Here is a 15,096-nt window from a genome sequence, read left to right on the forward strand (position 1 = left end):
AACATCTTGTAGTAACTGAGCTTGTTGATACGAGCTGGTCTTATGCAGCATCCCGTTACATACTGACTATCGATGGAAGCATAACGCTCATGAAGAGTACATCTTTCTTTATGCACAGTGTCATGAACTGTTGATTGACATCCCACCCACAGTATTCTATCAGAGGTTTGGGCTGCTCTGTACCCATCTATACCTAGTGGGTCACTCTGTTGGTGGGTTGCACAGAGGGACAACATAAGTGAAAGCATGCAAGGCTAAGTGCTTAATGTACAAACAGAATGAAGGGCAATGCTGTTCTCAAGAGGTCTTCCTATGTAGTTGGCCTCTCCAGTCCACAGATGGATTGGACATTTATAATGCATCTACAGTCCTAGTTCCTGTGAAAACATTCATCTGCATCACGGCCAGCTGTGCAAAACACAAACAGAACTGTATTCAGTACCCCATATGCCACTCGGACTCTGTTTTTTAGAAAGGGTTTTGACCAACCTCCTTTTTGCCACAGTCGTCTTCTTGTGTATGTTCAACATCACTGTATTACAAATCTTAAGTCTGTTATGGTAAAAAAAACATAGTGCTTCAGGCTTGGTACAGGCATGGCGAGCTCAGGATACACACACAAAGCATAGTCGCTAGCATGCCGCGTAAGACGCCAAAGCATTGAAGTGAGCACTCTGTCTGGAACGTGCATCAAACAATAGGGGTGACTGCCTCTCTAACGCCAGAACTTTTGTGGAAAACTTGCATGAATTATAAACATATTAGATGTACCGATGTCTTTGTCATGATGTCCCTTTTACGGTTCTTCAATGTTGCCCTCCTCAATGTCATAAACCTATACCACTGCTGCCCGCTACTTAACAACAATGAATATGTAAGTCTAGTACAAATAACACAAGGCTACAAGTGCACTAATACATGGTGCATGTTGATGTGATGGGGCCTGTCATGCATAACAGACTATACACTGACCCCAGCCTTGTTTTCTTCTTGCAGATATACCAGTTAAAATAGAAGTGAAAACTGAAGAGTGGGATTTGGGATCTACCAGCTCACTGGATGAAGATCAACACAAATTAGCATCAGGCATCACTCTGGAGAGAAAGCAAACCAGCAGTGTTCAGCCATCTGCAAGGGTACCTCCTACCCCAGTCCAGGTGACATCAGGAAACTCTGCCAGTCCTCGCAGAACGCGTTCACAGGCAAGCATGCCGCCACATTGCCATAACTCATACCCAGATGAAGATAGCTCAGTAGCTGGGCTTCCATCAATACTGTCATTGGATTTCACTCAAGCACACCACCCGCCAGCCACAACAACAGCCTGGGTCCACCCCACTATGGCTGTATCCCCCATAAACATGCAAGAAGAGGAAGATGAGGAGTTCGATTATATGGCAACAGTTGACCCTTCCCAACGCATCGGTATCCAGCACCAGCATTTGCATTCTCATCAGGTGCAGTGGCTCGCAGTCGTGCAACGCCAAGCTGATGCACTAGAACGCGCCGCAGCTGCACAAGAGCGCCAGGCTGCTGCAACAGAGCGAGCAGCACAAGCCCAGGAACGTGTGGCTGCTGCACAGGAATCCGCGGCAGCAGCACAGGAGCACACTCTTTCCGCAGTTCGAGGAGTAGCCCGAGTTGTGCGACGTACGTATGCCCAGGTGAAGCACATCAACATGCACCTGGGAAAGGCTAATCAGCATGCCATTCACCACACCAAGGTTCTGGGGGGGTTGCAAGCAGCCATGAATGTGCAGGGCCAGACTGTCAAAAAGCAGGGAGTATTGATGAGAAGACTTTCAAACATGACCCAGAAAATAGTTGCCCCCAGTGAGCATCATATGGTGGGCACAAGTCAAAGCCTTCATAAACTTGTTAAGATTATGGAAAGAAAGGAGCAAGTCTGCAATGACTTGTCCCCTCATGTATGCAGTGAGGTCAGCACTGCTGACAACACCTCCAATCCGTCCATTCTCACCCCCATCATTGGAACCATCTCATCAGACACCACACAACCTTGTGGTCAATAACTCACAGGCACCAACGCCTGGCAGCGGTGTCTCTCCAACCAGCACAAGGAGCTGGTGCACTTAAAGATGGCTGGCAGTGCATACACAGTACTCCCTGCGCCATTGGTTTGTTGTATGCTGACAGTCTTTGACTTGAAGAAATCAAAAGGACCAACCAAGATTTGCACTGACATTTAGCACTCTGGAATCAAACTCTCTGCCCTCTAAAAATGCAAACAAAGTGTTTTTATTTTCTGTATATCACTCCTCTGCAAACCATGAGGGAGAGCATTGAATTCCCTAAATTAATTTCTTATATGACTCTGCCCTTTGCAACCAAACTGGAAACCCTTTTGCCCTGTGTCGCAAACAGGGTCCGCCAAGGGCTGGTGGATATTTTCTTTACTATGCATTCTAGTAGCTGTAGCTATGGCTGTCTTTATGTTAATCAAAGTATTTCTTTTGCCAAAAAAGGAATAAAACAGCATTGGCTAAAGATGTATGTGTGTGGTATGTAAGGCAGCCTGCCCGCATGTGACTTTATACACACTGTATGGTAGGGTGTGCTGCCAACATCATTCGCATAGTTTGAATTGTTGCTGACGTTTTTTTGACTGGTAGTCATGGGTAATTCATGCAGTGTTTTGAGTTACAGAACAAAGGTATAACTCGCCATCAACCAATACAAACTGGGAAATGGTCAATATGAGTGTTGAGAGCATACCCCAGCGGCAGTATTTATCTGCAAGCATATCTCCGCCTTTGGTCACAGTGACTAAGAAGACCTCTTGCTCTATGCTTGCATCAAACTATTAAGTCTCCAAACGTTCCATTAATATCAATCAAGAACTTTAAAGTACTCTCTTATTTGTGCCGCCAAATAACGAATTAAAGTTACAGTCAAACAGTGTTATTATGTTCTAATATGCATATTTTTATATCAACAGACAGGCAGAGGTATATTGCTTGCCATTATACATATTACATGAATTCATCTCCATTCAATGCATCTTTTAAGACCCCATTTCTTGCAAACTGGCCTGACCATCTCTCCTTACCCTTCACACTCCCATCATTCAAAGTCATGACCACAGTACAAAGTAGAAGACACAAGGGACACAGATCTTTAAGAATCAACTGCATCATTCTAGAGGTTAGGAACTATTCTTATTTAGATTCCATCTTGCTTGATCAATAGGTAAATGAGCTCACAGCCCCATATTCAATTACCCACTGTAGAAATTTTAATACCCTAGCACTACAAAAAGCAATAAAATCAAAAGATTGGCCAGTAAATGGGTAAGGCATGAGAATTGTCAAGTATTCACTAACCTCGGACTTCTAATCCGTAGGAGAGAAGATGGCCCTACAATCGCCCCAGGGGAAACGTCCGCGTGCGATAAAAACACTAATGTTGGCGACTGCCCTTGGAGAGAACGGAGGATGCAGGATGGGAAGACCACACTGAGTGTAGGGAATACCAAGACAGCACACGTCTCGCTCAGTATCCCTTTTTAGGTCTCGACTGGCATGGGCTGCACACATGCGCAGTCTCGCTGGCGAGATTTAATGATTTAGAGGGCTTTCAGTAAAGGGCTTTAAGCCCCGCCCCTCTTTCCCATTGGCCGGCGTCACCGTTTATGCTAAACGGTGGCCAGCCATTGGGTAAGAGCTTTTTAGTGACGTGGACTTTTCTCTTTTACAGACGGCCCACTTGGACGGGCTCGTCTGCCTTCCTTCTGCCGTGAAAGGTTTCTTATCTTTATGGGGCAATGTGTTTCAAGCACATGGCCACATAAAGACAAGCTCAGTACGACTTTCTCTCTCTCTCGGGCCTGACTTAGATGCACCGAAACGTGGACATTCCGATTGATGCATCCCAAATATATTGGCCATAGAGACATTTACAATGTTAATCAACATACACAACATCATATAGCCAGCAGCTATTGTGATGCACAAGGGTGGCTTGAAACACTGCTCAAGGTAGATAGAAACCATATAGAAAGAAACCTAGGGGGGCGGTGATGTCCACTATTCAGGCGAACCGAGGCCCCAAAGTACAACTAAAAGCAACTGAGTTTGTTCAAGCCTGACGTTGCGCAGCCATGTCAGGAAGGCATTGAGCTGCAAGATCGACTTCCTCCTCCCAACTGAGACTCCTCATACGTAGCCCCACTCCATAGCCAAGTGAGACGGCGGAAGCAGCGCTCATGCCTCATGGAATAGAGCCAACCGAATCCTCGGCGCGAGTGTCCCCACACAGCGAGATTTGGAGTCGGCAGGTCTGAAACCAGATGGTTGTCGCAGAGACAGTCAGCAGCTGGCAGGGAGTCACCAACGAGGTAAGTTCCGGGGTAAAGGAGATCGGACATACTTCTGAGCAGTCTTCATCTGAACCAGAAGCCCCCAGCACCTCTAGTGCGGCACCACCACCCTTCACGTATGCTGGGTGTCAAGGTGCCGAAGACGGGGCTGGCAGCCTCCCGCTGTCACTGTACATCAGGGCACGATTCAGGTGCTGATGGGGGGGAGGGGGCTGGTAGCCTCCCATTATTGTAGAACACTAGGGCGCATTCACCACTGTGATCCTTAATTCCTCTTTATCTGTGCGCGGTTCAGCCCACCTCCACGGCGCACCCGGAGCCTTGGAGTTGTTGCAGGAGTCGGCCGTCCTCCACTACCAAAAGATCCCAGGGTAGTAACTGTCCAATGTGTTATGGGCTGGTACATGGGTCCATGCGGCCCAGGCCATCATCCAGTTTAAGTACTCAGAAAGCAGTGTCAGACATCAGGAAAGGTAGTCTGGCTTGAGTAATCATCTCGAATTCACAGTTAATGCGCTTCAGAACGCGGGTGACGAAGGTCATACAGCAGAAACGCATTCCAATAGGAGTGAGGCGCTAGATTGTGGAGTGATGTCATTATCAAACGTCCTGTGAGGTGGTTGTAAAGGGGAAGGCTTGCACTGCTATTGGGGAAATGAGTTTTGAGTTTTCACGAGGACGAAGCTCAGCTTTTTTTTTGTTAGCACTGGTAGATTACGTAATTTGCCTAGAATCACAGGATGTTGGAGCCGACGCCGAGACTCGAATCCCCACATCTCCTCACCCCCATCTTACCTAGAACGCAGTGCTCCACCACAGAGGTGTTTGCGTCAGTACTGCACACAACACATACCTCTCTGGCGGTGCCAGATGTCCCCCGCTGGAGGTCTGTGGTGCAGCTGCACACTACAGTAGCGTTGTTAGTATAGATGCGGTCCATCTCTGATGCTGGTGTGCCGACCCACTCTAAAGCGTTTCCTTTGCACGAGTAACGTGGCACTACACTGTGTGTACCTTAAACACTTTACAACTTCGACTGTCAGAAGACATTCATTATCTGTGGCACCCATTCGGAATGATTTGCCAATAATTACAACGTTCTTGCCAATGTTTTATGATTAATAACCGCCCTCTCCCCCCACACACAATTACATTCACAGACGCGCGCATATATTTAAAATAGAAACAAAATGTTTTTACAAGCAAACCTGCAGCAGTTACTCGGTGTGGAACCCACTGTGGGGTAAGATGGTCTTAACAAAGGCATGTGTGTGTGCAGAGGGAATTAGTTCCAGAAGGCGCCCCCTGTCATGCGCGAAAATAGTACTCTCGGGAATGCGCTTAGAGCAGAAACGCATTCCAGTAGGAGTGAGGCTCTAGAGTGCGGAGTGATGTTACAAAAGCGACTACTGCATTTCAAAAACTGCTTCACACAAAGCCTGAACTAAGCACTTCTCACCTATTGTGAGGATTTCCAGTTACAATCGCACCCTACAACTAGCCCTGGCAATGCAAACTGTCTTTTATGTAGTGAAGGACTTCACAACACGGCTACAATATGGACAGGAGCACCACACCTTTAACAGCAAAATGTAGCTGACAGTGGCAGGAGCTGCGTCACACAACTTGCTCACATGCAAAACGGGTGAAAGAACGGAGCTTGATTGCCTAGTGAAACAAGCATTTAAAATGCAATAGGTCTCGCCTTTGATTAAGTTAAAGCCATTTGCGTTGCTATTGGTATTGTATAGCAAAGCAAATGGCTTTAACTTAATGAAAGGCGAGACCTATTGCATTTTTAATGCTTGTTTGGATATGGAGACCTGGAGGAAGAAAGGGACACCAATTTGTATCCTACCAATAATGATACAAGTATACTAGTATTAATCTAGCTAAAGCCGACCCAAAAACATTTGACACTGTCAAACAGCATACTAAACCCTGTCCCAGGATCATTATCAATACTCCCCTGCAAACTCTGTGAGACATTTTATAACCTTTTCCAAAAATAGTTTAAAAAAAAAAAGATTGAAGGCTCCCTTTCTCAATCACTTGAAAATCAAACTAGCTATGAAAAGGCTCACAAAACGAAAATGACTTCGTAATTCTTGCCTGCTAAAATACTGAATACAGTCGCCTAAACCAAAGTTTCATCTTAGCACCATCATGCTAAAGGAAGTCAGCCACTCGGTGACACTTTACAGAACCAACATGACCGTCGAGGTCAGCGATTGCCTACATTTGTTCAGTTGTAAAGAAGAGGAAGGTACATTCTAAGGATGCGAATAATCTTAATTTGGTATTCAATTAACCTTCCTGCTGAAGGTGTTAAGTCTATGATAATAACTTCTGGACTGATCGCAGCACAGACTGGTGTACATCACATGTTCTTAAAAACATACCGGTGTTATATTCGCATCGGGATCTGTGCAGAGCACAGTACCAAATGTTTACCAGAGACCGCTTGAGTTCAGAAATTGAAGAAGCATTCCATGTGGGTTTCATCAGCTCATTTTCAGCCACTGCCCTCAGACTGCTGCTTGCTGCCTGTATCTTTCAAGTGCTTCCAGGTTTTCAGTGATGCAGAGGTGTGTTCTGCAGGTTATACAGAGCGCTGAGGGTGTATACAGGACTTAGGAACTCTGCACAGCGTGCACAATGTCAGGCTTGGGTTACCTTTTCATATTTGAAAAAATGCCATGAGCTCCTGAAAGGGGATTGAAACAAACTTAAAAAATAGCCCTATACAATTTGCGTCAGAGAAGCATATATAATGGAGGCCTTAGAAAAGGAAATTGTGTTCCGATGTATCGCATTACCATATTTTTTTATACAATCTTCACCGCTTCTCTATTTTTCCTTTATTTTTCCTCTTGAGAGATTGATCCATTTCCTTCTCGATTCCACTCCTGTTGTAGCTTTGTAGTTGTAAGAAAGTGGTTGTCCCCCCCCCCACTTTTTGCCTGATGTTGATGCTGTTTGACTAAGTGTACCCTGGATCCCTGCCAACCAGGTACCCAGGACCTATGTTCTTTCCCTAAACTGTACTGTTGCAAAATCAGTTGGCAACTCTCTGGCCATGGGTACCAAGGGCACTGTGACCAGGGAAGGCTTAGAGGCCCTGTACCTTAACACACACACACTGCCATTGCAGGCTGCGTGTTTTTGTGCAGAGCAAAGTGAAGAGTCGACATGGCACACATCCCAATGTTCCTAATACAAGGTGCTGAAAGTCACCAAATGCAAGGGGGTGCAAAAGTCACCCATATGTGAGGAAAGGAAAGTAAAAGAAAGAGAATCCTTAGGTAAGGGAACCCACAAAAAATATGTAAAGGGGAAACCATTTTGTGTCGACCCCTAAGGCGACGCAGGCGCGAAACATGTTGACCTTTGTCCTTCTATACCCAGGCATAGTATGCCACTGGGGTTAGATTTCATTTAGCAGTTGAGTCTGTTCACTTTACACTTGCACGCACCCTTTATTTCCCTCTTTTAACCCACTACCCCACACACCCGCATGCACCATCCGGCAGTCCTATAAAAGATCTCCGATAAAGAGTCCCTTTGGGGGGCCCGTAGGGAATTGCAGCGCCGGCCCTACGAGGAGCAATTGCCCGATGATGAAGCATGACATCTTTCCAGGTGTGTGAGGGCAACAGAGGACACAAAATGGTTTCCCCTTTACATATTTTTTGTGGGTTCCCTTACCTAAGGATTCTCTTTCTTTTACTTTCCTTTCCTCACATATGGGTGACTTTTGCACCCCCTTGCATTTGGTGACTTTCAGCACCTTGTATTAGGAACAGTGTCCCCTTTTTGGTAATTAGTATTATAATAAGGAGCATGGACACTGGACCTGTTAAAAAGCTCCTTGGTCCCCCTCCTCTCCCTTTTGTGTCATATTGAAGTACGGCTTGCCAGCCGAGGGACCATTCTATCTCTTTTTTTCCTTTCTACAGGCGCATTGGACATATTTTGGTTGCCAGTGGGGTTTGCCAATCTATATTCTTAAGGGTGAAACAGGAGATATGAAGATATTCGCATTAGGAGTGACATTTTTACCTGAACCCTCCACATAAATAAGTGTTTCTTAATCCCATGGACAGACATTAATAATTGGGACCCCCAGTATATCCACGGGGTTAACATACTGAAAAGCGGGACTTGTACTGATTTGAATAGCTCTCGTCATCTCAAATCTGGTCTCCGAACACGAGTAACTTCCCAAGTCAATTCCCATTACGAACCATTGTTCTACCGTGTTGAACCATTTCATTATTTATAAGTAAATTGAGTAGACGTGAATTTAGAGCACACTTACTGCGCATGTATGGGGGAGTAGTTCGACCGAGGTTTCCGCACATGCGTGGTACGTTTAAACACCTAAGCATGCGCATTGTCGTTTTCTAACTAATAGGATGTCCCGGAAAGGGTATACGCCCAGCACACCTGACCCATCCAATCTGGCTATATAGTTACTGGGGAGTGCCGCGGCAATTCCTGGCCGACACAATGATGGGGTAGGTGTGGAGGAGGGAGCGCCCATTTTAAGAGGTGAGCAGATCTCCCATAAGGGACCCTGATACCGTGAGCGCTCAGTTCTCTTTATATGACTTCCCGTGTTTGGTTGTAAACCCCATGCTGTTATCTTTACAGCTCTTTAAATTGGTTGAGTCCATTGATTGAAGCCAGAGGATCGTTCTCCTCAGCATTGCGAGGTGAGAGCGTATTAATAGATGTCAATTCTCGTGGGCACTGACTCTTGACGAGGTTTTTCGAGAATCATTTTTTAGAGTGGTTGAGACCTACTGTTACAAAATATAGGGGCACATTGGGTCCTACCTCACCCCCTCATTTTAATATTACCTATGTGAGGGTCATGCATCCAATTTTCTGGGCCTACTCATATGCAATCCTTACACCTTACTGGCCCTGCAACCTCCAACTTCCTGGGATGAACCTGTGTCCCATGCGCCTGCTATCCTTGACAATCTTATGTGTGGATGTGTACACAATGTGACACATAATGTGGCATCAAGGTGTTCCTGATGCTTAAATGTAAATTTAATTTAAATATACTTCTTATTTTGTTCTTTCCTAGGTACTGACCAGGAGCGGTTACAAATATGCAGCTGTAGCCAGACTTGGGGTATACAGGTTTCTGCCCGCCCTGATCGATTATGAGGGTATTTTTAATTCACTTATCACGTGCACCTTACCTTTTAGAATTCTGGTCCTGACGAAGCGCCAACGACCCCTAAGGCGACGCAGGCGCGAAACATGTTGACCTTTGTCCTTCTATACCCAGGCATAGTATGCCACTGGGGCTAGATTTCATTTAGCAGTTGAGTCTGCTCTGGGTACATGATTGAAACAATTGCTGCATGGTTACCCAGTATGATGTTCACTTTACACTTGCACGCACCCTTTATTTCCCTCTTTTAACCCACTACCCCACACACCCGCATGCACCATCCGGCAGTCCTATAAAAGATCTCCGATAAAGAGTCCCTTTGGGGGGCCCGTAGGGAATTGCAGCGCCGGCCCTACGAGGAGCAATTGCCCGATGATGAAGCATGACATCTTTCCAGGTGTGTGAGGGCAACAGAGGACACAAAATGGTTTCCCCTTTACATATTTTTTGTGGGTTCCCTTACCTAAGGATTCTCTTTCTTTTACTTTCCTTTCCTCACATATGGGTGACTTTTGCACCCCCTTGCATTTGGTGACTTTCAGCACCTTGTATTAGGAACAGTGTCCCCTTTTTGGTAATTAGTATTATAATAAGGAGCATGGACACTGGACCTGTTAAAAAGCTCCTTGGTCCCCCTCCTCTCCCTTTTGTGTCATATTGAAGTACGGCTTGCCAGCCGAGGGACCATTCTATCTCTTTTTTTCCTTTCTACAGGCGCATTGGACATATTTTGGTTGCCAATGGGGTTTGCCAATCTATATTCTTAAGGGTGAAACAGGAGATATGAAGATATTCGCATTAGGAGTGACATTTTTACCTGAACCCTCCACATAAATAAGTGTTTCTTAATCCCATGGACAGACATTAATAATTGGGACCCCCAGTATATCCACGGGGTTAACATACTGAAAAGCGGGACTTGTACTGATTTGAATAGCTCTCGTCATCTCAAATCTGGTCTCCGAACACGAGTAACTTCCCAAGTCAATTCCCATTACGAACCATTGTTCTACCGTGTTGAACCATTTCATTATTTATAAGTAAATTGAGTAGACGTGAATTTAGAGCACACTTACTGCGCATGTATGGGGGAGTAGTTCGACCGAGGTTTCCGCACATGCGTGGTACGTTTAAACACCTAAGCATGCGCATTGTCGTTTTCTAACTAATAGGATGTCCCGGAAAGGGTATACGCCCAGCACACCTGACCCATCCAATCTGGCTATATAGTTACTGGGGAGTGCCGCGGCAATTCCTGGCCGACACAATGATGGGGTAGGTGTGGAGGAGGGAGCGCCCATTTTAAGAGGTGAGCAGATCTCCCATAAGGGACCCTGATACCGTGAGCGCTCAGTTCTCTTTATATGACTTCCCGTGTTTGGTTGTAAACCCCATGCTGTTATCTTTACAGCTCTTTAAATTGGTTGAGTCCATTGATTGAAGCCAGAGGATCGTTCTCCTCAGCATTGCGAGGTGAGAGCGTATTAATAGATGTCAATTCTCGTGGGCACTGACTCTTGACGAGGTTTTTCGAGAATCATTTTTTAGAGTGGTTGAGACCTACTGTTACAAAATATAGGGGCACATTGGGTCCTACCTCACCCCCTCATTTTAATATTACCTATGTGAGGGTCATGCATCCAATTTTCTGGGCCTACTCATATGCAATCCTTACACCTTACTGGCCCTGCAACCTCCAACTTCCTGGGATGAACCTGTGTCCCATGCGCCTGCTATCCTTGACAATCTTATGTGTGGATGTGTACACAATGTGACACATAATGTGGCATCAAGGTGTTCCTGATGCTTAAATGTAAATTTAATTTAAATATACTTCTTATTTTGTTCTTTCCTAGGTACTGACCAGGAGCGGTTACAAATATGCAGCTGTAGCCAGACTTGGGGTATACAGGTTTCTGCCCGCCCTGATCGATTATGAGGGTATTTTTAATTCACTTATCACGTGCACCTTACCTTTTAGAATTCTGGTCCTGACGAAGCGCCAACGACCCCTAAGGCGACGCAGGCGCGAAACATGTTGACCTTTGTCCTTCTATACCCAGGCATAGTATGCCACTGGGGCTAGATTTCATTTAGCAGTTGAGTCTGCTCTGGGTACATGATTGAAACAATTGCTGCATGGTTACCCAGTATGATGTTCACTTTACACTTGCACGCACCCTTTATTTCCCTCTTTTAACCCACTACCCCACACACCCGCATGCACCATCCGGCAGTCCTATAAAAGATCTCCGATAAAGAGTCCCTTTGGGGGGCCCGTAGGGAATTGCAGCGCCGGCCCTACGAGGAGCAATTGCCCGATGATGAAGCATGACATCTTTCCAGGTGTGTGAGGGCAACAGAGGACACAAAATGGTTTCCCCTTTACATATTTTTTGTGGGTTCCCTTACCTAAGGATTCTCTTTCTTTTACTTTCCTTTCCTCACATATGGGTGACTTTTGCACCCCCTTGCATTTGGTGACTTTCAGCACCTTGTATTAGGAACAGTGTCCCCTTTTTGGTAATTAGTATTATAATAAGGAGCATGGACACTGGACCTGTTAAAAAGCTCCTTGGTCCCCCTCCTCTCCCTTTTGTGTCATATTGAAGTACGGCTTGCCAGCCGAGGGACCATTCTATCTCTTTTTTTCCTTTCTACAGGCGCATTGGACATATTTTGGTTGCCAGTGGGGTTTGCCAATCTATATTCTTAAGGGTGAAACAGGAGATATGAAGATATTCGCATTAGGAGTGACATTTTTACCTGAACCCTCCACATAAATAAGTGTTTCTTAATCCCATGGACAGACATTAATAATTGGGACCCCCAGTATATCCACGGGGTTAACATACTGAAAAGCGGGACTTGTACTGATTTGAATAGCTCTCGTCATCTCAAATCTGGTCTCCGAACACGAGTAACTTCCCAAGTCAATTCCCATTACGAACCATTGTTCTACCGTGTTGAACCATTTCATTATTTATAAGTAAATTGAGTAGACGTGAATTTAGAGCACACTTACTGCGCATGTATGGGGGAGTAGTTCGACCGAGGTTTCCGCACATGCGTGGTACGTTTAAACACCTAAGCATGCGCATTGTCGTTTTCTAACTAATAGGATGTCCCGGAAAGGGTATACGCCCAGCACACCTGACCCATCCAATCTGGCTATATAGTTACTGGGGAGTGCCGCGGCAATTCCTGGCCGACACAATGATGGGGTAGGTGTGGAGGAGGGAGCGCCCATTTTAAGAGGTGAGCAGATCTCCCATAAGGGACCCTGATACCGTGAGCGCTCAGTTCTCTTTATATGACTTCCCGTGTTTGGTTGTAAACCCCATGCTGTTATCTTTACAGCTCTTTAAATTGGTTGAGTCCATTGATTGAAGCCAGAGGATCGTTCTCCTCAGCATTGCGAGGTGAGAGCGTATTAATAGATGTCAATTCTCGTGGGCACTGACTCTTGACGAGGTTTTTCGAGAATCATTTTTTAGAGTGGTTGAGACCTACTGTTACAAAATATAGGGGCACATTGGGTCCTACCTCACCCCCTCATTTTAATATTACCTATGTGAGGGTCATGCATCCAATTTTCTGGGCCTACTCATATGCAATCCTTACACCTTACTGGCCCTGCAACCTCCAACTTCCTGGGATGAACCTGTGTCCCATGCGCCTGCTATCCTTGACAATCTTATGTGTGGATGTGTACACAATGTGACACATAATGTGGCATCAAGGTGTTCCTGATGCTTAAATGTAAATTTAATTTAAATATACTTCTTATTTTGTTCTTTCCTAGGTACTGACCAGGAGCGGTTACAAATATGCAGCTGTAGCCAGACTTGGGGTATACAGGTTTCTGCCCGCCCTGATCGATTATGAGGGTATTTTTAATTCACTTATCACGTGCACCTTACCTTTTAGAATTCTGGTCCTGACGAAGCGCCAACGACCCCTAAGGCGACGCAGGCGCGAAACATGTTGACCTTTGTCCTTCTATACCCAGGCATAGTATGCCACTGGGGCTAGATTTCATTTAGCAGTTGAGTCTGCTCTGGGTACATGATTGAAACAATTGCTGCATGGTTACCCAGTATGATGTTCACTTTACACTTGCACGCACCCTTTATTTCCCTCTTTTAACCCACTACCCCACACACCCGCATGCACCATCCGGCAGTCCTATAAAAGATCTCCGATAAAGAGTCCCTTTGGGGGGCCCGTAGGGAATTGCAGCGCCGGCCCTACGAGGAGCAATTGCCCGATGATGAAGCATGACATCTTTCCAGGTGTGTGAGGGCAACAGAGGACACAAAATGGTTTCCCCTTTACATATTTTTTGTGGGTTCCCTTACCTAAGGATTCTCTTTCTTTTACTTTCCTTTCCTCACATATGGGTGACTTTTGCACCCCCTTGCATTTGGTGACTTTCAGCACCTTGTATTAGGAACAGTGTCCCCTTTTTGGTAATTAGTATTATAATAAGGAGCATGGACACTGGACCTGTTAAAAAGCTCCTTGGTCCCCCTCCTCTCCCTTTTGTGTCACACATCCCAATGTGCCATGCCAACAACTCACTGCCTATGGTATAGGTATGCCACCCCTCTAGTCGGGTGCACTATACCACTGGCGAGTACCCCTACAGTGTCTTAGTCCATTCTTAGACATGGTAAGTGCAGTAAAGCCATAAAGAGTATATGGTCTGGGAGTTTGTCATTACGAACTCCACAGCACCATAATGGCTTTGCTGAAACCTGGGAAGTTTGAAATCAAACTTCTCAGCACATGACATCCACACTGATGCCAGTGTGGGATTTAATGCACTCGTAGGGCTGAGTGCTGCTGTGGGTGCCCCTTTGCCCTGAACTTAACTGCAGGCGCTTTGCTCCACCAACCTTGTGGCCTGCTCGTAAGCAGCCAACAACCCCATAGGCTAACATTGGGCCTCACCACTCTGTTCCCCTCCACCCTAGTGCCGCTGAGGGTGCTTTTCAGTGTATTCTTGACCTTGGGGGAACCCTTGATCTTACCCCAGAAACTCAACCCTCAAGACCATTTATTTACCTGCAAATCGATAACCCCATTTTTCTCCATAGGATTGCATTGCCTGTTTTCCTCTGGAAATGTTTCTGTGTTGAGGGTGTTTTGTAAACCTCAGAAACTGTGTTTTGATTAAAAAAAACATGTACTCTCCTTTTATCCAGGAAATGTCCCAATGTGATACCTAGGCATATCACACTGAATAGAAAAAGTAATCTAAAAAGAGAGCACTCTGAAAAGTAATCCAAAGTAATTTCAACTGTAATTAAATCTTTGCACAAACCTGCAACAAGTCATTCTCATCCAGCTTGTTTGTTGAACAATCTGTCTGGAAAAGTACGATTCAATTTACCTGTACCAAGTCCTGCTTAGTTTTAAATAAAATACAACCAAAATATTTAACAATTGGTCAGAGTTCAGCCTTTGAGTTTGTGACATAATTTCTGGCCTGAGTGTGTACAATAAATGCTTAAAATAAGGTGCTATCTCCTTTTACCTCTGTAAGCCTTTGGGGATC

The 15,096-nt window shown here is 45.4% G+C and overlaps 1 protein-coding gene across 1 annotated transcript in view; it reads left to right on the forward strand.

Annotated features, from left to right (window-relative positions):
• The window catches only part of LOC144754269 (uncharacterized), a 43,840-nt gene extending 41,332 nt beyond the window's left edge, over positions 1–2,508 (forward strand). The window contains exon 3 of the mRNA XM_078641896.1: positions 997–2,508. Within this exon, the coding sequence (XP_078498022.1) occupies positions 997–2,033 (1,037 nt within the window). The 3' untranslated portion in view covers positions 2,034–2,508. The remainder of the gene's footprint in view (positions 1–996) is intronic.
• The last annotated feature ends 12,588 nt before the right edge of the window (positions 2,509–15,096 follow it).

The sequence above is a fragment of the Lissotriton helveticus genome, chromosome 5_1 (genome assembly GCF_964261635.1).
Source record: "Lissotriton helveticus chromosome 5_1, aLisHel1.1, whole genome shotgun sequence".
NCBI lineage: Eukaryota > Metazoa > Chordata > Amphibia > Caudata > Salamandridae > Lissotriton > Lissotriton helveticus.